The sequence below is a fragment of the Ascaphus truei genome, chromosome 18 (genome assembly GCF_040206685.1).
Source record: "Ascaphus truei isolate aAscTru1 chromosome 18, aAscTru1.hap1, whole genome shotgun sequence".
NCBI lineage: Eukaryota > Metazoa > Chordata > Amphibia > Anura > Ascaphidae > Ascaphus > Ascaphus truei.
Window position 1 is genome coordinate 19,596,732 of NC_134500.1, and position 27,541 is coordinate 19,624,272.

At 40.7% G+C, this 27,541-nt stretch overlaps 1 protein-coding gene across 1 annotated transcript; it reads left to right on the plus strand.

Moving 5' to 3' along the window:
* On the plus strand, positions 1-26,050 carry AQP9 (aquaporin 9). The gene is made up of 6 exons (XM_075575792.1): positions 1-289; positions 10,102-10,228; positions 18,367-18,504; positions 20,733-20,851; positions 22,297-22,514; positions 24,124-26,050. Exons 1-6 carry the CDS (start codon positions 131-133, stop codon positions 24,296-24,298), a joined length of 936 nt encoding a protein of 311 aa, XP_075431907.1. The 5' UTR covers positions 1-130; the 3' UTR covers positions 24,299-26,050.
* The last annotated feature ends 1,491 nt before the right edge of the window (positions 26,051-27,541 follow it).

The window sequence follows — 27,541 nt, forward strand, 5'->3', positions numbered from 1 at the left end:
AGGCACAGGGTTTTCCTGGCAATATATGAATCGGTTCTTTCAGTGGAGCAGATGCAAAAAGCACACGCTTTCCATGTGGGGATAAGTGTGCTAAAGTTTATCTGAGAAGCCTATACAGCAGAAATAGACTATGTCTGAGACGGGCAACGCCAAGAAGAGCAATAGGAGGGTCAGCAAGTATTCAAATTTAACCATGAAGGGGAACAGAAGTTTTAAGGAGAAAATAGCACTGAAGAACAGCTTGGCAAAAGAAGCCCTCTCTGAGTTTTTCGCCACATGTTTACTAATAGTAAGTGTCAGCTGCTTTCCGGTTTCTGTATGTGGAATTGTGCTGATGTGTGCTTTTGCTGTCTTGATTTTACTTGCCATCTGGCTAATGTATTCGATTACTTTAAACAGCGGCACAAGCGTGATGATACAAAGGGTTATGGATAACCACAGTTTATCTATTTTTAGACAAGAGTACCGAGTACTTTTAATATTTACAAACGCACAATTCCTCTTTTTTAGAAAGGGGATTTCTCTCTCTTTTTTTTTTCTTTTTCTCATAAATATTGCAGAAATCTTTCTAAATTGTAGTCCAAGGGGCTTTGCCCCAATGTGCATCTTTTTGAAATGAGACACATTAGAACTACTTTATTAAGTCACTTTGGCCAATGGATTATTTGATTGCAGATTGAATGGACATTTATCCAAACACTTTTTGATGTATTATGGGGGAGTTTATTTAGATTTTCATGACAAACACATATTTAGAGTGTAGTGTATTGCAATGTTTTCGGTTACATAAACTGTATGAAATGTTGCAGTTTAACACTTCTAGGATTTGCCAATGCATCCAGTAGAATTTATGCAAGGTAAGCGTTTTATTTTGTTGATTTAAAGCTATATTGGAACATGGTCCTGTCACATGCTCTGCCGTTCTCTGTGGTTACTTGAGGGTAGAATTAACATTGTGTGTGTATGTATGTATGTATGTATACGTATACATATGTGTGTATGCATATATATATATATATATATATATATATATATATATATATATATATGTATGTGTGTATGCGTATATACATACACACACACACTATGTGTGTGTGTGTGTGTGTGTATGCATAACATATATATATATATGTATATATATACATAACATATATATATATATATATATATATATATACATATATATGTGTGTATGCGTATATATATATATATATATATATATATATATATATATATATATGTATGTATGCGTGTGTGTGTGTGTGTGTGTGTGTGTGTGTGTGTGTATATAAAATATACATACATGCATACCCCGGTTTAAGGACACTCACTTTAAGTACACTCGCGAGTAAGGACATATTGCCCAATAAGCAAACGGCAGCTCGCGCATGCGCCTGTCAGCACGTCCTGAACAGCAATACCGGCTCCCTACCTGTACCGAAGCTGTGCGCAAGCGGGGAAACTATAGAGCCTGTTACACATGCGTTATTTACATCAGTTATGCACGTATATGACTATTGCAGTACAGAACATGTGGGGAAAAGGTAGTGCTTCACTTTAAGTACATTTTCGCTTTACATACATGCTCCGGTCCCATTGCGTACGTTAATGCGGGGTATGCCTGCATATATGCTATATGGGTATACTGTGTTATATATATATATATATATATATATATATATATATATTATATAATATATATATCTGTGTATATATATATATATATATATATATATATATATATATATATATATATATATACAGTATATAACACCCCTATATATATATATGTTTGTAGATCCCTGTGTAGAATAACATTTACAGTGTTGGCTTTAAATGTTTTGTTAGCTGAATAGTTAATGACAATCCCCAGCGATCTATGCTTTGCTGGCACAGATGTAAACGTTTGCAAAAACATGTTGAAATATGTTCTGAAGGTCCCTTTCTATGAGTCAATACAAACAAAAACATACTGAATAGGGACCTAAGTGGGAAACAGAGGAAGTGGGAAATGATAGCAGTTAACAGCCATTGGGTCGCCTAGTCTGCCGATAATCATGTTTTACCAAAAATTAAGCAGAACAAATGGCTCTTTTTGGATGTAAAAGGTCCATGTTGCGTCTCTCACTGTTGATGTATGAAAGTCCTGTGCATACTGAAGCATATCCTCCAACTGTATGTATTGTGCACGTACTGTGCCTATTGCTTATATCCTGTACCTATTTAAACAAGGTGTACTTATTGTATCCATTTCTGCCTGCCTGTGATAGCGATGGGCGCTTCACTGCCTGCCTCCTATTGGATGAAGTTCTGAACCTTCAGCTAGTTACGACAGCCATGATTAGATCAATGACTGATTTGATCAATGATCAGTGGGTTATAGGGAAGTTATCATTGTTTCTGTTTTTATGTATTATAATTATCTTCCGTCCTCATCGATCCACTGCTGGATGAAGGCCTCCCCAATGATCTTCCAGGTACTGCAGTTGCGAGCAGCACTTATCCATGTCGCTCCAACAAATTTTCTGATCTCATCCTCCAATATTACTTTTGGTCATCGTCTAGCTTGGTCTTTTAATTTCCTTTGGAATTCAGTTGAGTACCATCTTTGTCCAACGATGGTAATGTCTTCTTGCATACTGGCTGGCCCACTGCCATTTTAATTTCTTCACCAGTTTTGATGATGTCACAGACATTTTTTGGTTTCAAACCAATTCGTTATTTTTCTTTTCTCTTCGGGTAATACCCAGCATACATCTCTCCATACTTATTTGTGTTGTCTGAAGCTTCTGAATTATCTTTGCCTTTAGGGTACAAATTTCACATCCATACGTGAGCACAGGCAGAATACACTAGTCGAAAACGTTCCTCTTTTTAGCTGCAAGCTTGGAGTGCTACTTGCAAAAGCACTAGTATCATGGAAAACAAATAATAAACGGGACAGTACTGTAAGTGCAACGGGAATGCACGACAAAGACAAGAAGTTACCTGTAGATCTGCAGAACTAGAAGCCAGATGAAGGGGAAACAGGGAAAGACGGAGTGCTAAATAACTAATGAAAACCTGACTGCTGACATGTAAACAGAAAGTTTTACAAGCAAAGAAAGACGGGGTGGGGTTTTATACCCAAACAAAGATGGCAGCTGGCCTCATGGACAGTTCTGGTTCTAAGCAGCCCAGACCTTGAACCTAACTCCTCTGTGCGCCCCTACAGGTCTGCGAGGAATACTTTGGGAGGGAAGCATGACAGTAGCCCCCTGTTAGGGACTACTAAAGGTTAAGGGTCTTAAAGGGTTAACTCTATGTGCTTAGAAAGTGTAACGCCCCTCGCCCATCATATGGTTCAGGGTGACTAGGCAGAAACCTAACCTCACCCACCTTCTAAAAGGTGTCCAGCCTGTCACCTGGTACAGGATGACAAGGTATAATCCAAACCACTCTCCCTGTAGGCATGGGGACCAGTGATGACACTAGTAAGTATATATCGTAGGTGTAGAAAGTTCTGGATCTAGGTCCCAGGTGAAGTTGAAGAAGAGGGATCTCACTGTATATAGTGTGTCATGTTTATGTGCTGAGCTATATATTTAAGAATGTCTGGTCACCTTTATTATTTTATAGTTAGGGAACATGCCCCTACTAGACATAGCCCATATCATTGGTCCGAGGTTGGTTATCTAACCTGAAAGAGGAGGATGCATGTTACGCCGGAGGGAGTCATCTTAAACAAAAGGTTCCTGAGCACTGCAGGGTTGGTCCATACTGACCAGTTCTAAATGCGAGCCGCTTCTGATGCCTTGGGATAAGGAGGATCCTCCTTAGAGTGGCAGAACATGTATCCCTGATGATGGAAGTATCTCCACCACGGGTCTTTGTGAAAAGGAAGCAATTCCAAACTCAGGGACAGCGAATATCATGCAGATCCAGTGCTAAGGGTACCAAGTCCAGAACCTCCCTAGGATGGCGGTGAGAGCCACCAGAGAAGAATACCCAATGCATCTGTATTATTTGCCACTCATTATTGTCTGAAATGAAGATGTCGTCGAATGTGGAGCAAAATCAATGGAGCTCTTGTTTTTACCAATAAAGTTCCTGGCGCCCTTCATTGCCACCTTCTTGCACGCGCCCATTCAGCCTGGATGCCAGCACCCTGAGAAGGTAATTAGAGATGCTGAGCACCACTGTATAGGAGATACCTGGATGGAGCGCTCTGAGCCGGGAAGAGGGGTTACACTTATAATACATTAATGTACGCTTCTTCAAGACTTTGTCTGCTTAATGCATTTCAAACCACTGACTTGTAGACAGAATCAAATGTATTTTTGTAATCTACGAATCCTACAATTTTGATGTATATACAGCTCTACCCCGTTATAACGTGGTGCTCGGGGGCCACTGAATGAGACCGCGTTATAACCGGGATCGCGATTTGAAAAAAAAACCATGGCCGCCGCAATCAGGAGTTCCACGTCCGCCAGAGGGGCAGAGCTGGGATAACCCTATGTACTAACCTGACATTTTTCAATTTGCGCCTTTTTTGGGTTGTACTGGAATGGACTGTGCTCGGCATACAGATGTTAATAATATGTACTAAAAAATGATGTCTGTGTGTCAAAAAAAAGTTTAAAGTCTATTACTAGTTGTAACAGGGGAGTTATCCCTGTTCAGGTAATGTGCCTCTAATCCAGCAGTGTGGTGGTTAACTGCTGGTAGTCAATTAACAAACACCACCTGCCTGATTAGATTGCTTAGAAAAGCCTGTCTTTAGAGACAGGAAGTGAGACTCCTTAGCTCACGTGTGAGCTGAACAAGGAAACAGAGCAGAGGTTCTTGAGTCTCCCAGGAGAGACTGACCAAGAGAACACAGATCTCTGGAGCTGACAAATAAGACTTCTAAACCTGGATGCTGATAATCTGGAGAAAAGGCAGCAACCCTGGAAACAGATAAGACTTTAATTTCCATTGACTGTTGTCTATATATATATATCTATATGACTTGGGCTGATGAATAGCCTGGGTAGCCACCCAGTTAAAAGGGGCTGAAATAGAAGGATACATATATGCCAAAGTGGAGCAAGTTTTATTGGGCTCACTATTTCTCTGATGTTGATTTTTGCTGTGTTTAAATCGACAGGCACAATAAAGCCTTGTTTTAATTTCACCTTAAACAGTCTCCATTATGTACCTCTGCACATGTCCTCCTACACTAGTGTTGCAGCAGAATGAAGTTGTTATGTATCAACAGCACAGATGTTTCATTATATAGATTAACAAAATGTATTATTTTCACACTACGGCTACTATAAATAATGTTACACTAAATGTATATTTTCTAATACTCGTTATACAAGGCATTGCGTCAAACTTCATTTCAAACAATATCATACATATGATACACATTTTAATGAAGGTTTTTACTACCACAAATAAATATGATCTTAGTACATAGAACATGTAAAGGGCTTTAGGTACTGTATCTAAGCAGAAGTGGTGCAATTTGGGGGCCAAAATTACAATTGCACTATGTATAATAGAAATACATACAATTCAAATTAAAAGGGGTTTTGTATGAAGGTTTATCTTTATTTATATAGCGCCCACAGCTGTACTCAGAGCTTTACAAAAGACACAACACAGTACAGGGAACTATAATACAATAATTGCAACAATCAGACAATAGGAAAGGAAATCCCTGCCCGAAGAGCTTACAATCTAAGTGGTATGTTGGGAGATTTACAGAGACAGCAGGCGAGGGAATAAGTGCTGTTGATGGCAGTGATTGGACACAATGGTTGGTAGGAGTGACTGTGGGTGTGGAACTGTAGCCATGGGTCCAGGCTATCTGTAGCAAAGTTTTTGCACCAGAATTGAAACTTGATACACCCCACATTCCGCATTTTAGCATAGTATCAAAAAACAATATATGAGATGTCAAAAAAGAATATATTGGTACAGTTCAATTAATACACATTTTTAATCCACTTGTTGCTAGCTTATTCAGCATTGCATTGCTTTGTTATCCTCTCTGCTGGACAAGGAGTTAATATAAGTAATAAGGTCTTCAGGAATAAACTAGACAAATAATAATTTTGTTTATACTGGTTATGTGTGTGTCCAAAATACACAATGTTCCACTTACAGTGTTGCAATAAGTCAGTTATATTATTACAGTACGCATGAATTTAATAGCTGGTCACATTATGAGCTGTTATTGTGCAATCAGTGGAAACAAGGTTGCGAATGGTTTTTGACCCCTTGTCTGTTTTCACAAGGCACAGGAGATATGTAAAGGAAAAGCCTTTTGTTATTGATGGTTTTCAGCGTCCCACTAAAGTCATGAATATTGTTCTCATGTTTAAAGCAAATCTTTGTTTTGATTTTTCATTTTTTTTATGTTTCAGTATTGGAATCGAGGGTTTATCCCAGGCTGACCCTGGTTATTTTTTAGCTCCAGACAACCCGATGGTTCCCTAGATACTCACCTGTCTAGTTACCAGCGTCTCTGCTCCCTTTGGGTACCAAATCACGTGGGTTCCGCTGGCCAATAAGAAGCCCCAGCATCATTGCAAGTGGCTTCCTATTGGATAGCCATTTAAATGTCCGGAGGAAGCACTAGTACAATAACCACATGAGTAAATATCTCAGGAACCAGGAACTGACAACGCAATACCCCTCCGGAGGACCGCCTGGTTCAAATCCTGTAAAAATCCTGTGTTTTTGAGGGGATTGCCGCTTTAAATCCTCCAGTGCCTGGAAGTCCTGCTACCTCTGTGTTCATAGACTGTCTTGCACTTCCTGATCATGAAATAGTTCCTGAGCGATCACATGATCTCAACATCATTTCGATTACGTTGACCAATGGGAAGAATCCTCCTTTACCGTGCAGATCCAACAGAGCGCTGATCGCGATCTTCCCCTAGACAATTAGCATAGTCCCAGGAAGTACAGGCTGCATCATAAGGGCCAGTGGAGTACTGGCCCTTTTGACTTCCACTATATGTACATAGGGCACCAAGGGTGCACAGTTTCACTAGTGTTTTGGTTTAAAAGAAGAATGGTGTTTTGGATGTTTCCAAAATTATGCGGGGGGGATGGGGGGAAATCGGAAAAAAAATTGTTCACTATTTTACTTTGAATTTTGGACGAAAATGTGAAGGTATTTTGGAACATTTAATCCTTTCAAATCGGATACCAATAAGCAACAAAAACGAAACGGTGAGCTTTATTGTGTGTTTTTATTTGAATTCTGCTACTGCTCGGCCTGGAAATGAAAATCCAATCCGCAGACTTTGCATTCTGAACCTGCGGACGTGCCCCTCCATTCACGTTCAATTGGAACTGCAATACAGCTCTGTGCATTGGTCCAGCGCATGCTCCTGTTATCTAGTTAATAACTACAGTATCTGATTCCCCATCACAAGACTAAAAGCATTGTGCTATTTATAGTACAAACCTATTTTTAAGTGCTAGAAGTATTTCACATGCCTGACCTAGTTTGTTTGTTGGGGGGAGGGGCTTGCACAATTTGGAGAGAATTGTACATTTCAGCATTTGGAATTTCTGCAGAATTAATTAAAATAAGGTTAATAGTATTCTCAGAACTTTTAACACAGCAGTCGATGCTGCCAGTCTCCCCCCCCCCCTAAATATGTGCATCAATACAATTCACACAATGATAAGCAATTAGCTAAGTTACCAATCCTGTGATCGATCAAGGTTCGGACTTGGGGTTCACTAAATGGCTGTCAGTATTACCTCATATTGATTCTTCTTTTATTCATTCTACAAATAGGTGTGATGCTCTCTCGACACAGACATACACCTCTCACCGCTCCAAGCTGTTTCCTCCTCTCCGTGGTCCCACCCCCAAGCTTTTGACACCTCCTCCTGATTGGCTGCTGATCGGTAATGCAGCCAATCAGGATGGAGGAAGCTGCCCAACCCCCAAGCAACAGCCTTGCTCTCTCTCTCTCTGCTCTGGGAAATCCCACGGCCCCCCAAGCAGGTCAGGTCACTACGTCCAGAGAGGTAATACCTGTATACACATACATGTCCAGCATTACCTCTCATTTTTTTACTGGACAGTATCCAAATACAGGACAGTCTGGGTCAATACTGGACACCTGGCAACCCTAAAACAAGTAGGAATGTTTAAGACAGTTTTGGAAATGTTAACCCTCTGCCAATTTTGAAGGGTATCAGTGAGTTTTTGGAATTCTGGACCAAACAAATGGAAACTTTTATGGAATGTACTAATTTATTTTATTACTGGGACTCCCTTTCACTCTACAACACTGTTGATATGGGTGAGAGATGACGTGTCTGAATTAACTTTGTGTCACTTATGTACTGTAGTGCACCACCGTGGCCAACTTCTTTATTGACTTAGGCAAAACCAAACGTGAGCAGCAAAACTAGGGCAACTGTTTCAAAAACAAGAAGAAATTGCAGTTTTCTGTCAGGGGGGTCCTTTCTGATAACTCCCTCTATTAATCCTCATACTTACACTATTTTAAGTGATGCTGTTAGCGGTAGCACCCAACGGCACCTCTAATAATATTTGACTACTCGCCCTTGCGTGTCATTAAGTAAGACAGGAAAGGGAACTGAGCAAACACATTTATCTGGATGATTCACTCAAGGTTTTCCCATATCTAAATCAAACATGACTTGCATCCATGCTAAGTCAGCATTGTGCTCAGCTAGCGGAAAAGCAGCCGTCCTGCTCATTCGGGTTACAGCACACGATGGTGTGTGGTAGACTTGATTAAAACCTTTTAGGGGCCAATTGTAATAAAAAAAAAAAATTAAAAAAAAAACTTGGCTGAATATAGATCAAGACCCTAAGGCACGTTCTATAGTGCCAGGCGCGTGCTACGCCGTGCGCGCGCGCGGAATTTTAGTTAGCTGACGTTAGTCAGCCTTTCTATACAAGGGCCGCGTGTGCGCGCACGGCAGGGAGAGGGGAGCCGACAGACAGCGGCGAAGATGAGAATTTTTTTTCTCTTTTTGCGCCACTACCGGCTCTAAATGTGTGTGTGTGTGTGTGTGTGTGTGTGTGTGTGTGTGTGTGTCTACACAAATGTAATAAATATATTATTTCTACCAATGTTTTTTTATTTTTTTAATAAATAATAAATTACACATGCATACACATACACACACACACACACACACACACACACACACACACACACACACACACACAGTATACATACAAAAAGCATGCAGCACGTGCATGCGCTTTCGCATAGGCACGCACGGCCGCATGCTGTATAGAACAGCCCTTAGTGTAGAGCAGGGGTGCTGAACTTCAGTCCTCAAGCCCCCTCCTCCCCCCTCCCCCCCCCCCCCTCCAACAGGTCAGGTTTTAAGGATAGCCCAGCTTCAGCACAGGCGGCTCAATCAGAGGCTCAGTCAAAGCCACCAATGCTGAAGCTGGGACTGATTGATCCATCTGTGCTGAAGCTGGGACTGATAAAAAAAAATCTACGTCGCATATTTTTTGGCACCCGTATTGGTTTTATTCTTTCATGATGAACAATGGAAATGTATGCTCAAATAATTAAATCTGTGCACTTTACTGAGATCAAGTATTATTCATTCATATTGCAATGTTTCTTTAGAGGAGGGGCGGCCCAACTTCAGTTCTCAAGAGCCACCAACAGGTCAGGTTTTCAGGATATCCCTGTTTCAGCAGGGGTGGCTCAATTATGGTGATAGAGCCACCTGTGCTGAAGCAAGGATATCCTGAAAATCTGACCTGTTGCTAGCTCTTGAGGACTGGAGTTGGCCAACCCTGCTTTCGGGGCTTGCAATAAATAATAGAGAGATCAGCAAAGCATTGCTCTATCTCTAAGGCATGTATTTAATATTACGTAAAGGCTGCTTCCCAGTGCCAGAGAGGAGTTCTGACCTGCTCAAATAAATGGAACTAACACCTTCCCCCAGCCTTTTAAATACATGCCTTACAGATGGAGATGGAACTCATTGCAAGTCTCCTGTCCATAGCGCATATTCAAACCTAATGCTACTGAAACTTATGTTAATATAGCTACAAATACTAAATGATCTTCATACGGTATTTTATTTTTTAACATCCAGACTATTGGCTGTGGCTGTGTCGCCCAAACTGTTCTGAGCAGAGGGACCGAAGGTGGATTTCTAACCATTAACCTTGGCTTTGCCATGGCAGTGACAATGGCAATCTATGTTTCTGGAGGCGTCTCTGGTGAGTGACTCATCGTTCCGGGTTTTTACCATAAAATGCAGTCAGATTTTAGACTCTTATTTATCATGCAGTCGGGTTTGGTTGAAAGACCCAACATGAGTCAGTGGTCATACTCCAAACCATTCCACTGATCTATACGTTGATGTCCTGTCCATGCTATATTACCAAAGCACATACTGTATCACAAAATGTCATCTTATTGTAACCCATGACTCTAAGGTTCCTTTCTATTTTACATATAGCCGTCCGGTATCATCCTGTGATGGAAAGCCAAAATAAATTAGGAACTTAATTGCCTAAGTCCATTTGTCGGTACTTGAGAGCAATCTGCTTTGGAATCTTAAGTGATTTATAAGTCAATGTCATTTCAGTGAGCACTGCCATGAAAGAAGAAACTTCTGCATTAACCACAATGCAATCACTGTGAGCGACCTACAGTATATTTAGCGTATCTACACTCACTAACCTGAAAAAAAATGGAAGTAGGTTTTAGGAAGGGAGGTGAAGGAAAATTATTTGCATAAGAGCATCATCCACCATACACATATTTGCTATCACCTGGAAGGAAATTAGACTTGTTTTCAAGCAGTGTTGAGTATCGTTTAATTAATAAGCCCCATAAAGCATCATTTTTATTTAGTGCCGTTTAGGGGGTTATTCATGAAAGTGCGATAGTGCTAATAAGGGTACTATATAACCGAATGTCCCATTAAGGTTAATAATGAATAACCCCTTTTCAATGTCCATTTTTGCCCGACTTGTGTCATCTTCCAATTGGTGTAGTGTAAAAATGAAGAGATAGAGCTGTTAACTGACACAGATTAGAAGATTTATCCAGTTGTACGTCTCTGTGCATCACTTTTCTCCCTAAAATCTGTGCCAAAACAATCTAGCAATGTATGGTGGCCAAACATTCTGTCTTTTAACCCACACACTTTCCTCTGTGTTGATACATACACCCCAACAAATGTTGGTTTAGATCAGAATTGATTACGTTTTGGATAGCCACAGAGAGATATGCGAGTCTGTTAAATACGTACCCTTTTTTTTAGTCGATAGCCTCTGACTCTGCTGTCATTGCTGGAAACCTGCACTAGATTTGCTTAATTAATCTAAACTTCAGCTCCAGGTGATTTTAAAAGCACAATGCCTTGATCGTTTGGTGGCATTATGTGCCCTGACGTGTTGAGTTGAACTAGCATGGCCATCTCTATGCCTCCATCTTTAAATGACATCACAGGCTTTAAAGGGCACTGGATGAAATAAAGGTTAAATAAAACAATTGTATGTTGTCATTCACAACTCTTTATAGCTAACCACATACAAACAAATGTAAAAAGTCATTAATAATGTGCCACATTTACTGAGCTATAAATCAACAATAATTTATATAATGTGGGGGTTGAAACCTACCTCAACTTCACATTGCAAAGCCAGTATAACCAGCCTCAGACTGATGAGACCCAAAATTTCTAAACAAATATGGTTACCATAGCGAACACTGGTTATAAATACAAAAATACACATAATTCTGGTGTTGTTTAAATTGTATGAATCAGGTTTTCATCAAGATGAAATGCATCAAAATTAGTTTCAAACAAACAAACAACTAATTCTGAAGCTGAAGCTGAAAATGTCTCTTCATGGGAATGGGGGGGGGGGGGGTCCCACTCTTAAGACCAGACTTCCTGCAGGCGGACGTGGCTTTTACTGTCCCTGGAGCCGCGCCGTTTTGCTTTTCATCATACAGAGAAATGTAGTTTTGCACAAATAAATCGAGGTGTATTGGTTAGTGCTACTTCAAGTATTAGCTCCTCTATAATGTCATCAATGAATCAGAAATATGCCTAAGGAGTTAGCGTTGTTTGGTGGGATAAGATATAAACAAATTACATCGGACTGGTTTTCTCAATCAACCACAATCGTTTTATGGTCTAGTTGAAATCATAATTTAGTGGCCTCTCCGAGAGAAACCAAACAGCTTGTGATTGGTATTGTAGCGTGGCTTTTCAGATAACAGAGAATATGAGTTTATGGATCGTGTCAAGCGTACAACAGCCTCAGCAGATGGCCTTCAATAGCAAAGACAATCAATAACGGTCAAAAATCTAATTGCGTTAATGAATAGAACAGGTCATGTTTTAAAGCCCCAGTATAAAGCATAGGTATGAGACACACTGGGGGTTATTCATTAAACACAAATGTGCTGATTGGGGCACAATCACACGGAAGATCCCTCCGATTTCAATAGGCGTTTCTGTGCCACATTCCCTCGAGCGGCACTATTGTAGTTTAATGAATTAGTCATTCACACAGTAGTTTAAGATACATTTATGAAGCGTAGTCACAAAAGCACAACAACAAGGGATAAAGGTAAGTGATGGTTCACACCCAAATGAGGAAGGAAGGCAGCACAGACTCCAACGTTGCAGGGATTTGGATGAGTAAGAATCCTTTCTTCCCAAACAATTCAAAATAGGTGTAAAGAATAAATAAAATACATACATGATTACTATATACAAATATATTCGGGGACACTACAAGGAGCTTTCAAAATAATTATTCATCCCACGGGCAGTACAAAGGACACAGGGTCACCCCTTAAGTTTGGAGGAAAGGAGATTTCACAGCAACAAAGGAAATGGTTCTTTACAGTAAGGGCAGTTAAAATATGGAATGTATTACACATGGAGACTGTGATGGCAGATACAATAGATTTGTTAAAAAAAAAAGGTTGGCTATCTTTTTAGAAAGGTATACAGGGATATACCACCAAATATTACGAAATTAGCCAAATTTTGGCGTTTGCAAATGAGAAAGCCTACAGTTTTTTAAAACATTTTTGAAGGTCAATAAAATGTTCATGTTTATAGTGCGTGTTCCCCCCCATAATTATAACAAAATCCAAAAGCAAAATATTTCAGAACAGAATCACCAACGAAAGTGCCTAGCCTTAGTGTAAACGTTATTTTCAATATTCTATCCCTAAAGAAAACCCATATGGTCCTTGATAATTTGGGAGATATCTGGCTTGAGCACAGGTGGTTCAGTCACAACGATTGGGCCACCTGTGCTAATGAGAGGATTGCCTTAAAACCTGCACTGTTAGTGGCCAGTTGAGGACTGGAATTGGAGCCGCCGTTTTCTTAGTGAAAATAAAAAGATGGACGTTACGTGCCGCACAACACCTCCAAACCCGTTTTTACACATTGGCGCAGCAAGACGCCTGAATTTATTACTCTTCTGCCCATCAATTTTACAACACAATGGCTTTTAGTGAAGCTTAATAAATAGGCCTCACTGGAGTTTAAGGATGAATGTAGTGAAAGAGCATGCCTTGTAATATAGGGATGGAGGCATCCATTGGTTAGATGTAGGTAAGTCTAAGTGGTGGTTTACTTTCATGGGACCCACTGCTTAGTTATAGCGGTAGGCTCAGCAAAGGTGTCTACATCTAGGCAGCATTTACATACGAGTCAGTACCCCCCACCTAGAGTTCACAGTCAAGCCCATTCTCACCATGGCCACCAGGAAGCTGGATTCTGGTGACTGTGATAACAATTCCCGAGGCCAATAAAGGAAACGAAGAGTAAAACGAAAGGATAAGCGTATTATCCCAAGGTGTTCTTTCTAATCTTTTTTTGTTTTTTCGCAAAACATGATAACCCTAAGTAAATACTAAAGAGAAGGGAGCGGAGTAGATCAGAGACTACACAAGGTTAAAAGAAGCTCGCAGTTTTAGAAGTCTTCATGACAAAATGACCAAGCAACAGGACTATGGGGGTCATTCTATATAGTCTTTAGTGGATACTATGGCAGTTTTCGGCTGAAGTTGACTTTAGTGGGGATTTTTGGCCGAAAACAGCCTGAATGACTGCTTCTGACTATTTAGTATAAAGCCCTAAAGAGTATATTCACTAAATCACTCTAAACAATATTTATCATTGGGTGAATGTACATACAATCCATTAACAATTGCTCACAGCTTTCACACTTTAGTCAGTAAAACCTCTAAGCATTTGGAGCCCAGTCTACTTTCTAAGAACAAAGATAGAATGACACTGGCATTATAAATGTACAGTACTTCAATAACAATTATAACTGAGTGGAGTGAAGTTCAGAGTCTCCACGGAAGTGTTATAGACTTATATTTACTACAGTAAGTAGACACCCTGCGGTGGCCATTGCTTTGAATGGGCTTGAATGTGTCTTTCAGCGCTGGAAGGCGTGTTATAACAGAACACTGCTTAGCAAGTCTGGCCTTTTTCTTTACTATGTGGGAATGATCTACCTACCTAATATACCAGTGGGAGCAGGACTAAAAAGAATAAAATAGATCAATTGATATTGCAAAATAAAAATTCATTGCCGGTACATTATATCGTGTTTAATCATTTAATATAAAATGAACCGTAATTCAAAATAAAACAATTCATTACATTTTTACGCAGATCTAACATATGCCTAAGTAAAAAAAATCTTGGAGTCTATTTATGAAAGACTCTTGGCAGCCAAACTGGGGAAACCAAAATGTGCCATATTTATACAAATGGAAAGCTCCATTGCTTTCAATGTCTTTGATAAATCTGGTGCCGTTTTCTTATCAGTTTTGCAGTCGTTACTTTACTCCAGACTCTTATTAAGCAAGGCATGACTCCATGTATGTATATCTTTATTTATTCAGCGCCCACAGCTGTACTTGGCGCTTTCAAGAGAGACAATACAGAACAGGGAATTATAGTACAATAAGTGCAATAAATAAGATCAGACAATAAGAAAAGAAATCCCTGCCCCGGGGAGCTTACAATCTAGGTTGTATGATTGGTCACATGAGGGACTGACAATGTGTTACTATACAATACACAGCAAACAGTTAATATGTATTATTAGGATAAACAAATAGGGCACTAGAAATTAATACATAGAGAAGTCCAAAGGTCTTAGGAGGTTTTACATGTTACATAAGGGCCAAGTGAGAGTATTTTTTGGGGTGACCATGGGGGGGGGGTGTAACCTATCCTCCTACTGACAAGTAGTCACCCCCTTGCTGTCTCCATTGTGCTCATTAGAATATCATTATTATGCTATCATTAACCACACAGGCAAGGATATAAAGCATTGGTTCTCAAAGTGATTAATTACAGCACTGACTCAATAGTCCATGCAGCAGTCTTCGTGTCAGGGAAGATTTTAGCTCTATTCAAATACAAGGGGCTAAGATCTTTCCTGGAAAGGAGAAGATGGCTGTGACAAGCATATCTCCATTAGGGGCCATTGTGTGACATAATAACAGAAATGACCTAGTCCCAGAAATGTTTCTTCACAGCTTCTCTTTCTCTGTAATTGTTTGACATAAGCCATCATATGCACCCTTCTGCAGTGCAACAAAATCAGCTTGCTTTTTCATTAGTGCTATTCAGAAAAAATAAGGCCTCCTGCATCACCAGGCATGTTATCTGTGTTTGCCCGGGCACTGCTATAGTGACCTTAGGATCAAGCAAACAGCAGCACAGTTCACAAGGTCACTTTCAGCTCTCCAACCCAAAGGTTACTTTATTTCAATAGTGTCAAAACAGAAACTGGGAAAAGGTTTTAATTTTAACATTTATTTCTTTTTTAATATCAAAAGAGATTAATAGAAGTCTGTATCTGCATACAGTGTTTTTTTTAGGGTGTTTCCACAGTTTGCAGCACAGTTTCGCTGTAGCATGCTCACGTCATTAGCAGCCCAGATCCGACGAGGTCCGATATATCAGTGCTAACACCGGGCCGTTATAAAAATCGGTAACGGACCTTATTTTCCCTGAGATGAACGCATATCCACAAAGCTAATTATATGCACGAACCACGGCCGCTGTATATCTCATTAGCGTAGGCTTAACGGCATTAACTTCAAATAACATGGCGGCCTGACTTAGGGAGAGGGAGCAGGGTGGCCACCTTCAACTGCTGGCCAACCCGGAGGGGAAAAAAATAAATAAAAAACTCCCTTACTTGGCAGCGTGCTGCGGCGGCGTCTCCCGACATCCTGCTGCAACTCATCCTCTAACTGCGATGTCGCGTTGCCATGGCAACGGAACGCTACACGGTGCCGCGTTACCACGGCAACGTGATGCCGCTTCTCATGTGCAGCCTCAGAGGTCCAGAGCTCAGGTGTATACCGACTTTGCCACTGTTTCCCGCTCTCTGTGAGACTTATTTCTTCCTTCTGACTTTCCTGTCTAAAAAAACTATGGTATATAATTTTAATTTGTTTAACTGTAAAGTCTTTTGGTGCCCCCTTTAGAGGTGGTATGTTTTTACTCAAAAAATAAATGATGATGATTATGATCCTCTTACTCTGACTTAAAGTCTCCTATTTGTTGAAAGTTAAAGCAGCAATGCTTTCTCCCCCCCCCCTTATTTTTACATATAAAGCATGTGACAATGTATACTTTTACATCCTTACCTAAGCTAGCAATCGTTTGGTGCTCCTGTTATAAATCTGTCAAAATCCTGATTGTGTGCCTAACAAAATGGCCGCCTTCTAACATTGTGCTGCAGTCTGTGAAATGCTGCAGCGGATATTATATTAGTAAGGTTACATAGTTACAAATATACATTATTATACAAATATTCACTGCCAAGACAGCATGGGCCGACATTTCATGGTGGCTTTTTTAAAAGTCCTAATAACATTTTATTTAGAAATACATTTTTAATACTGTCATATTTTTGCTTTTGTGTACTGTACTCGATGTTTCTGAACATTTTTACTTACTTTCTTTTTTTTTAGTTTACTTTTATTAGCCTTGCTAACATTGTTGTAAAATTGTTTGGGAATGAAGTTGTCCTTGGGTATATTTTGTCTGTGCATATTGTATATGACTCATAAATTAAAAGGTCAAATATTTCTGCCTGTATGAAAGTACCAGTGTTCCAATAGAAACCAACGTTCAAACAGAAATGACTTAATATCAAAAGCTTTCATGCTAAATATGTTCTTTAGAACAGGGGTGCTCCATTCCAGTCTTCAAGCCTCCCACCCCCCCCAAACAGGTCAGGGTTTCAGGATATCCCAGCTCTAGCACAGGTGGCTCAGACAGTCCCTGCATCAGCGCAGGTGGCTCAATCAGAGCCACCTGTGCTGAAGCAGGGATATCTTGAAAACATGACCTGTTTTGGGGGGGGGGGAAGGCTTGAGGACTGGAGTTGCGCACGCCTGTTTAAGATGATATTCGGCTGGTGTAAATCTATTCAGAATATTGATGTTGTTATTAACATACAGCTGCAGCGGTCATTATTCAAACAAATCACACGTTGTGTACATCGGAATACCGATGTCATGACGCGGGATGTCTTCCAACCTCACCGCCTTAAGACGCGAGTGCAGAAAATGGAATTTTAGTGTTCTGGTGTTTAAACACCTGAAATTGACACAGTAGCACAGTACTGTACACATTGCAATTCCTTAATTTCATTGCACCCAAAGAAACAGAATCCATGAAATTCAAACACAGCAATCGCAATAAGCGCGGGTGCCTGGGGCGTTGGGCTACGTTCATGCTGCGTGGAGTACAGCAGCGCATACGAAAACGGCGCCGTGATATGTTTGAATAACGGCCGCTGCAGCTGTAGAAAAGGCAAGTGAAGCACAGCAACAAAAAAAAGGGGGAAGTTAGCAAAATCAAACGAAAGTCATTTTAATAACTCAAACAAGTCATAGTAACATCCAACATTCCGGTGCATGCAAGCACCCTCGCCCTGATGCACGCAAGCACCCTCGCCCTGATGCACGCACCAAAATGTTGAATGCTGCTATGACTTCTCTAATTGACTAGAGTAAGTACCCTTGAGACTTTAGACCCTTTGTTTGAGCATCCGAAGTTGCCGGCTTCTGAGTTCATTTTTAACATAGAGCCGCATTTTAAGGAGCTCCATAAATGCCGTCCGCGCATAACATTAACGCGGAATAACGCCGGAAATAACGCAGGAAATATGGAATGCGTTAACGGGATGACTCATTGTTTTCAGCGGCGCTCACAGTAAAAAGCCAGGTAATCACGCAGCAGCTGCGTTAACAAGGGCATTAATTTCGGCTACATTTGTAGGCAAAGGGTACTTTGAGACTACATTCTTTACATGTTCTTGTCTTTCAGGTGGCCATATAAATCCTGCTGTTTCATTCGCCATGTGTTTAACTGGAAGATTAAAGTGGGCTAAATTTCCTTTCTACGTCAGCGCACAGTTTTTGGGGGCAATCACTGGATCAGCTTTGGTTTTTGGAAATTATCACGGTAAGCAAGCCTTCAACATAATGTCTAACAAGGAGTTCGATAAGACTGTTACTGCAGAGGGGGGAGCCTGGTTCCAATAACCTTGTCAGCTGCTGGTGACCTTGAACAAGTCACTTGGGCCTCACTTACTAAGCAGTACTATAATGGGTCATAAGATGCCTTATGACTAAGCATCACTTAGAAAAATATAGCCCTTTATCTCACTGAGCCTCAGGCACAATAACTAAATTGTTATGTTCTTTTGCTCAAAGACTTATTGTGGCTAAACAAAATTCTATGGACACATTGTGTTGGAGTATAAGAAAAAAGAATAAATGTAGATAAGAGCATTGTGGCTCATATCTACAGTACTTAAGAGTGCTATTGCATAAAATACATTCCAATGCCGGGATGGACTTTATGACCCATTCCGGTGAATGGGCCATGGGGTGGCTTCCGGCGCTGGACAGTATCTTATGGAATAACACTTAGTAAACGTAGCCCTTTATATCTGTGTAACATTGCTTCCCCCGCCCTCTAGGAGATCTACCTATTACAGAGTGTGTACTGCTGGGTACCTGTTGGTTCACAGGATGCTGAGCTTTCTGCCGGTGGTATGGGGAAGACAGGACAGGCTTTTGGGGTGATGTTTAGTTCTTCTCTCGGTGGTTCAACGTCTCCATCGCTTGTAGGCTCCAGGAGTGCCGGAGACAATCCCTGCAGGAGAACCCTCTGATACTCCCCCTGATAGATTCTAGTCACAGGCTGGGGTATATTTTATAACAGGAGAACAGCTTTATTCTGCAACTCACAGGATACAGCAACAGAATCCAGTCTTTAACTGATTCACTTGTCTTCCAAGCCTAAGGAATGGTGCCTTCACTCAACCCCCAGGCATGGGCCCCAAAGATCTGTCCCAACTCTTCCCCTACTCCCTGGTGGAGTAGGAGGTATAGTCCTCACTCCCACTCCCCTAAGGGAGGGGATGGAAAGTGGCCAGAGCCCGCGTGCACACTTCCATGGGACAGACTCTCTCAGGGGAGAGAACACTGACTACATTTACATGTGCAGCCCTGGGGGAGGGTCCAAGTTTTGAGTCCAGGACTGGGCAGAACACAGGCCTTGTTCCGCCCCCGTCACTCAAGGGAGCTGCTCACTGCAGCTGAAATCCCCGGATTGGGCATAGCACTGCCTGCACTGATACCAGGATTTACATACTAGGCAGGGCAGTTTAGTAGCCAAAATCAGACATGGCTACATCTGGAACACATAGGACTGCAGAAGGTGTGGCTTCATTTTCAATATTTTCCATGTATAGTAGATATGTTTGACATAGTTTACAAATTGGTGGACCCAGTGCAGAGGGGTGAGCTGCTTCTGCCTCTTGTAGCAGCAAAGGGGTTTAAATAACCTTGTCACGTAACCTTCATTTAGGCAGGTGATAATGACTAATGAAAGAAAAACAATGCAGACTCACTGCAAGTGTGTTGGTTATCTATTAGCTAAATAATACCGCCCAGATGTCTATATGTGTTTAACTCGTATAATGATAGTATCTCGGCCCCCTGAGTATGTCTTTGCTCCTTTTTTTTTTTAAATCTTTATTTTCTTAAAGGGACAATCCCGCCTAGGAAATGTGAACTAATTCCAGTGGCATGTTTATACGGTGTCATCTGATTGATACCTTTTTTTAACTAAATCAAACACGTCTACAGTAGGTATTTTTTTAAAATTAGACTTGGGATGGGGTTGATTTCTTCAGGCTGCTCCTTTTTGTGTGATGTCACTGTGTGATGTCACTGTGTGTTCAGCAAGTGCTTGTACAGCCAGAGTTCCCCCCTCCTCACAATTGGTTCTTTAGCAATGGCAGGGTGGTATAAAGATAGAGAAAACACTTGATTGACCAACATGTCACCATTCAAAGTCCCCCAAGATATGAAACTGGCCAACGATGTGGGTTTGCCGGTTCTGAGGTTATCATAGTTGCAAAACCTTTTAATGCATCACAAAAAGAGTTCTCTGCATATGTAAGAGTGAATATAAAGCTCGTGAACAAACCTCATAGGTCTATCGTTCATGTGTGTACATGTGAGTTTTAGAAGGCTCTCTCCACATTGTAATGTCCATGGAGATATCTGCACTTGGTCCATTAAAGTTCTCACAATCTGTGACAAATGTTTAAAAAAAAAATATATATAATAATGATTGGACTCACTGTTAATTAGTAGTCTCATTACTGTCTTTTGCAGATGCACTTAAAGCGTACACAGGTGGTATACTCACTGTTGAAGGCCCAAATGCAACAGCACACATTTTTGCCACCTACCCATCGCCATTTCTGTCTATTACGAATGGATTTGCAGATCAAGTAAGTGCACAACGAACAGCATAACAATGTTACAAGGGCTTAAATGATGCTTAGTGACTGGTGTTCTTCATAAACAAATAGTAACTCAACACTGTTGACCTGAGATACTTGGGAGATATGCTAATAGAATATGCAAAGCATATTCTAATAACTCCTATTAGCATTAATCCCAGGGATCTCTGGTGTGCTACTTTGTGTGCACTGGTGTCTCACCACATGTTGATTGAGGGTGTCATATATATGTTATATTATATATATATATATATATATATATATATATATATATATATAAATATATATATATATCACTTGGGACTCTAGTAAAATGGATCTAGTGTAGAGTAAAGAAGATCGACAATCGCATCATAAGCCCCAATATAACTGATAACATTTTCAGACTTAAAAAAAAAACATTTAGATATGTTTTTGAAAGTTATCAAATATAGATTATGATCTATTACATTTGTCACTGCAATTAGATCACTGATTCAATTTCACTTTTAGAGGTGCAATCCCTCATAGGACCAAAGTGAGCTAATTTCAGTGACATGTTTTAGGGGTAATTAATACCTTTTTGTACCCAAAGCGGACACCTATAAGTATCAAGTATTTTTAATGTATTTTGTAATGTCTGAATTCCTCATCCTGCTACTTTTTTCCCCTTTTTGTGTGATGTCACCGTGTGATCAGCAAGTTCTTGTACAGCCAGAGCCCCCCATCCTCACCTCCCCTCATCCTTCTTGGTTGTCTGATACGGACAAGGTGGGATAAGGGGAAAGAAAACACGTGATTGACAAACACGTCCCGATTCAGAGGCCCCCCAATAAATTCAACTGTCTGACTGTGTGGGATTGCATCCTTAAGCTATTGAAATATCACTGTCCCTACTTGAACTTGGTCTTTTCTGGGTGGTATGATTCCTGAGACACTGAAAAAAAGCTCAGCATTACACCAGTATGCACCGTGTGTCATTACATTTCTATTGTGCCCACCATACTCTTGCTGCATCAACAAGTAGAAGACAAATTTTTCAAAATATCGGTTATTTTGCAGGAGAGGAATATTAGAATAATAAGAATGATCCAGTAATATATACATCTTGCTTGCCATTGAAATGCCTGGTCATCACAGTAAAAGACAGTGCAAGACAGCCACTGAATGCCAACGGTTTCAATACAAATAAATCCAATTTGCAGGTGGAAGTATATGTGGGGACATTATCAGCACACAGAGGTTATTCATTAATCAGCCCTAAAAAACACGTTGGCAAAAAACATGCACAAAAGACAGCATTTTTTTACGGTTATTAATGTTAAAGATGGTTATAATACATGTTATTGCTTATTCTCCAGAAATATCACCACATGCACATAGCAATTAACGTTGATACTCCAATTGCTTAAAAGTAGCCTGAGGCTAAATGTTTATTCTCTCGCTTTTCGTAGGTGATGTCAACTGCTCTCATGCTCATCTTGGTGTTTGCGATATTTGACAGCAAAAATCTAGGAGCTCCAAAGGGATTAGAACCTATCGCCATTGGCCTCCTCATTTTGGTTTTAGGATTGTCAATGGGGTTCAACAGTGGATGTGCCATGAACCCAGCTAGAGATTTGGGGCCAAGGATCTTCACATCACTGGCTGGATGGGGCACGGAAGTATTCACGTACGTTTTATAATCACCCCTTGTTATACAACGGCTTGTAGCACAGGAAAACATACGGGAAAATGTTGAACCTCGGGAAGGAATAGCTGTTATGTGCTAGTGCGTATAGCTGACTAGGAGTGTGGTTTTGGACCGGTGCAGTCACTGTTACTCAAGGTCAAAAAAAACTTATAAAACAAACAAAAAAAATCCTTTTCTACGTGATTTATCTATACAATAAATAGTGTGTGTGTGTGTGTGTGTGTGTGTGTGTGTGTGTGTGTGTGTGTGTGTGTGTGTGTGTGTGTGTGTGTGTGTGTGTGTGTGTGTGTGTGTGTGTGTGTGTGTGTGTGTGTGTAAAAACACCAAATAACTGGCGCCTAGATTTACCATACAACACCTAAAGTGGTCACAGATCAATGGTCAGACCAGTCCTTAGTGTCCAATCAAAATCAGATGATTCTTGATAGATGTCATGAATCGCTCCCTAGGGTCGTCTCAATCAACGTTGCTCCCTTCCTCCGTTAACACACGAGAACACTTCTATGCTCCCGGGATCACAAGCCGAGGTTTGGATCCTGCATGGAGCTACCAATGCAACCAATTGCCAATTGCATTGGTAGCTCCATGCAGGATCCAAACCTCGGCTTGTGATCCCGGGAGCATAGAAGTGTTCTCGTGTGTTAACGGAGGAAGGGAGCAACGTTGATTGAGACGACCCTAGGGAGCGATTCATGACATCAAGAATCATCTGATTTTGATTGGACACTAAGGACTGGTCTGACCATTGATCTGTGACCACTTTAGATGTTGTATGGTAAATCTAGGCGCCAGTTATTTCGTGTTTTTATGTTTCATGTTGACCTGTATCGGTCATAATTTCTAGGCAGCCTAGACCTTTTAAATGTAGAGGTTTATTTTTGTAATCACTTTAGTATTAGTAATACTATAATATTCCAAGCATTAGCGCTGTAAACACTTTTTTCTTTAGTTTGCGCACTGTGTGTGTGTGTGTATTGAATGACTAAACATGACAAATCTAATAAACATATTTTACAAATGGCCTCCAAGTCTGTTCCAGTCTTGTAAATAGTAGCAATGTTTATCATGTAGCGTTTACGTTTCTTTCACTGATCTGATGTTCTCAAAACTAGGACAGTCATGGCAAACTTGGAGTCTTGCGTGTTTTGTTGTCTTTACTGTAAATTGGATTTGTGTCATTTTTCTACCCAATATAGCTTACATGTGGCTTAATCACTACAAACCAGACATTGACATCAATGGGCCGTAAGGGGTCTTCTGGTACTGAAAGGTATCTTATGGAGTAGCACCGCTTAGTAAATATAGTCTGAAATGCCAGCTTGACCATGTTCTCCAACCTCAATCTTAATAGTCTTCGGTTCTAGTCCTAGTCCCAGCCTTGAATGAATAATGTTGGGCTAATCATCAACATTACCACAAAGAATCATAATGAAGTTGGGGAGCCAAAATAACAGTAATGTCTAATACATTTGTTGCCGGTTTGCTGTGTCCCCCCCTCCCCCCCCCCCCCAAATCTATTCAGTAACACAGTGAAGGGTTTTAAATGACGGAGATGACATTAACAATGTCCTATTTGTATTCCTTGCAGAGCTGGAAATAACTGGTGGTGGGTTCCAGTAGTTGGGCCCATGCTTGGAGCGGCCATTGGTGCCTGCTTATATATCATCTGCATTGAAGCCCATCATGATGAAGACCCAGTCGACAAGCATAATAACCTGGAACCTGAACCCTATGAGAAACATGAGCTTACCAAGAAACTATAACTCTTTCTGTGACTGTCTGACAGCAAACGAGTAACATTTGTACAACCATTACGTGCCATGCTTGGCCAACCGATTGTTCCTCACATTTAAACATGTGCCCTTTCTAATTGTTTTAAGGTGCTGTCGCTGGGGGAAATGGTGCAGCTAATTTTCTGCAATATTATCATTTAGATATGAAATGGAAGATGAGTCTTTTTTTTTCTTTTTTTTTTTTTAAAGAAATGGCTCGTTTTAATCCTGAAACATCACTCTCCCAGATGAAACTACCAGGGGATATGGTTATGGCTCCTTAATTGCTGAGACATAAATCAGCTCTCTTAATGAAGCACTAATGGACCATATACTGGGTCACAAAGGTGTATGCAGGTAATTGGTCTTGTCAGGCATTAATGTGTAATAAATGTCATCAATCATCAATACCATTAAAATATGCTATGTGTTAAAATGATTTTACTGTCCGGGGCCAGCAACTTTGCTTCAATAGGAAGCTGTTCCCCATCTAAAAGGAAATGTATTATACATTGCCATCAATTATGCTGCTATCGGGGTCAATTTGGGAAGCTATAAACATGCTATGCTCAGGGTTATTCAAAGCTACAAGGTTGGGAAATGACTACTTACGTTTTTTATTTATCCTGATAATCTATAATTATGCAAGCATCCTTATGCCAGTTTGCACTGATCTTTTTCATCCACCTTTCCGTTTTGTACTCCCCTCCTTTCTCTGTTATCAAAGCACCATGCTACTTATCCAGTACAGGCATAACCTGGTTTAAGGACACTCACTTTAAGTACACTCGCGAGTAAGGACATATCGCCCAATAGGCAAATGGCAGCTCACGCATGCGCCAGTCAGCACGTCCTGAACAGCAATACCGGCTCCCTACCTGTACCGAAGCTGTGCGCAAGTGGGGAGACTATAGAGCCTGTTACAAATGTGTTATTTACATCAGTTATGCACGTATATGACGATTGCTGTACAGTACATGCATCAATAAGTGGGGAAAAGGCAGTGCTTCACTTTAAGTACATTTTCACTTTACATACATGCTCCGGTCACATTGCGTATGTTAATGCGGGGTATGTCTGTATTTATTGAGAGATGGACATATGGCCACTTAACCACGGTCCTTCAATCTTTAGATGCCCGAACTACACTCAGACCAAGTGGTGGCCGCTTGAGTGCTTCTTATTGGTGGTTGGTTGCGGAGGAAATGGGTCATTGGTCTATTGATCCCAGGCCCCTGAGATGTTCTAGGAGGCCCTGGCAGATCAAAGGGCTGAATACTAAAGTGTCTAATTGATTACATATATAATATCAAGAAGGCTGAATAAATGGCACTGTTGCTTTAGATCAGGGATAGCCATCTCCAGTCCTCAGGTCAGGTATTCACGATATTCCTGCTTCAGCACAGGTGGCTCAATCAGTCCCTGCTTCAGCACAGGTGGCTCAATCAGTCCCTGCTTCAGCACAGGTGACTCAATCAGTGGCTCAGTCTTTGACTGAGCCACTTGTGCTGAAGCAGAGATATCCTGAAAACCTGACCTGTTGTTAGCCCTTGAGGACTGGAGGTGGCTACCCCTGCATTAAATATTCAGGTCACTTAGTTAGGTGTTGACGTCTGTTACACTCTCAGTGTTATAAAAATCACTGTATTTTCTATGCTCTCTATCGTTGATACTAAATAAACCAATGTCTGTTGTTTACCCGGTTGTTAATGGGTTATAAATAAAACAAAAAATGAAATGCTATATTCTTATGTTTTTTCGTTAATTTAAGAATTCTAGAACAAGCCAAAAAAAAAAAAAAACTGCTCACACATTCAGATTCTATATTTTAACTAATCGTGGCACTCGATGAAAATATTTTTCATGCTTTTTTTTAATTGTGAATTTAGAATATATTTTTGTCAAAAACATGCCAGTGTTGCTATTTCTACTTCCTGGATAAGGTCAAGCTCCTGAAACGGGTGTGTCGTTTTCCAGTATTTTTTATTATTTCTTTTGCATCTGTTTGCTCGAAATGTAAATCAAGTGCGTTACATTTGAAGGGAACCATTAGTCAGAGCAAGTTACCCAAAGTGAGGCCTGGTAGAGTTTGGTAATGCGAAAGAACGGAACAAAATTCAAACCTTATTATATGTATATCAGTTAACGTTACATAGTTACATAGTTACATCGTTGCTGAGGTTGAAAAAAGTTCAACCTATGTTAAATTTAGACGACAGATACTTAGCCTATATTTTTATCTACAGTATATTATAATGCAGATATATTATAATGCAGATCCTTTAGTAAATAATGGCTATTAAATAAACAATGAAAGTCTTTTATGTCCTTAGTACACATTATAAGATTTCTGCATTTTGAGCTGGTATTTTGCCATTATAAAATCAATCACACTAGTATACAGGTGACACACCTATTATTTAAACCTGGCATCTGTTGCCAAATGTTGCTGTCTCTGCTGGAGATGGAGAACTATATAAACATGGCATACTTGTCTCCCTAAAATGTAATACCGTACAAGATATAAAATACAATGAATACCTCTATTGCTAGAGGCTTGTTACACATTTAAATATAAAATACAATGACAGCTCTTACTGCCAGAGGTACCAGCATCCTGCAGGCCGGCCTTACCTTTCGCAGGGCCCAAGGCGGCATGCTGACAGCAGGGCCCCTCCTCCTGCAGCGTCATGACATCACAGCGGATGCTGCAGACGTCATGACAACGAGACGCTGCAGAGGGAAGGAAGCACGCACACCCTTACCTACCTTGGGGTGAGCAGCAGTGCGGTCCTGCGCAGTTCGGGGACTCCCCAGCTCTCCTCTCTCCTGTCGGGCGGAATCTGGACACTGGCACCGAAAGGAAGAGGGAGCACAGGACCCCCCCCTACCACCCCCACGCCCCCACCCTGAAGGCACAGAAGCCAAGTCAACTGCCTTGCTTGCCTTGCCCTAAGGCCGTCCCTGTTACTGCAAGTGAGGGGTTAAACAAAGGATACAAGCACAGTATTAGTAAGACCATGGAGTATGCCCTTCATCAGCAACCTCTGCCAAAGGGCGAAGGACTCCCGGGCATTCAGCTCTGGTTAGCTTCCCATGACTCTGGTAAGGCCCAGATTCACTAAATGGTGCTAAACGTTAGCATGTCGTACATTGTATTGTATGTCTTTATTTATATAGCGCCAAAAGTGTACTCAGCGCTTCACAAAGAATACAGTACAGGGAATTATAATA

Excerpts from the sequence above, each read along its gene's own strand:
- AQP9 (XM_075575792.1), top strand. The coding sequence starts at position 131 with ATGTCTGAGACGGGCAACGCCAAGAAGAGCAATAGGAGGGTCAGCAAG. Across the intron at positions 18,505-20,732 it reads GGTTTTTGGAAATTATCACG|ATGCACTTAAAGCGTACACA; the intron begins GTAAGCAAGCCT and ends TGTCTTTTGCAG. Across the intron at positions 22,515-24,123 it reads TGGGGCACGGAAGTATTCAC|AGCTGGAAATAACTGGTGGT; the intron begins GTACGTTTTATA and ends TATTCCTTGCAG.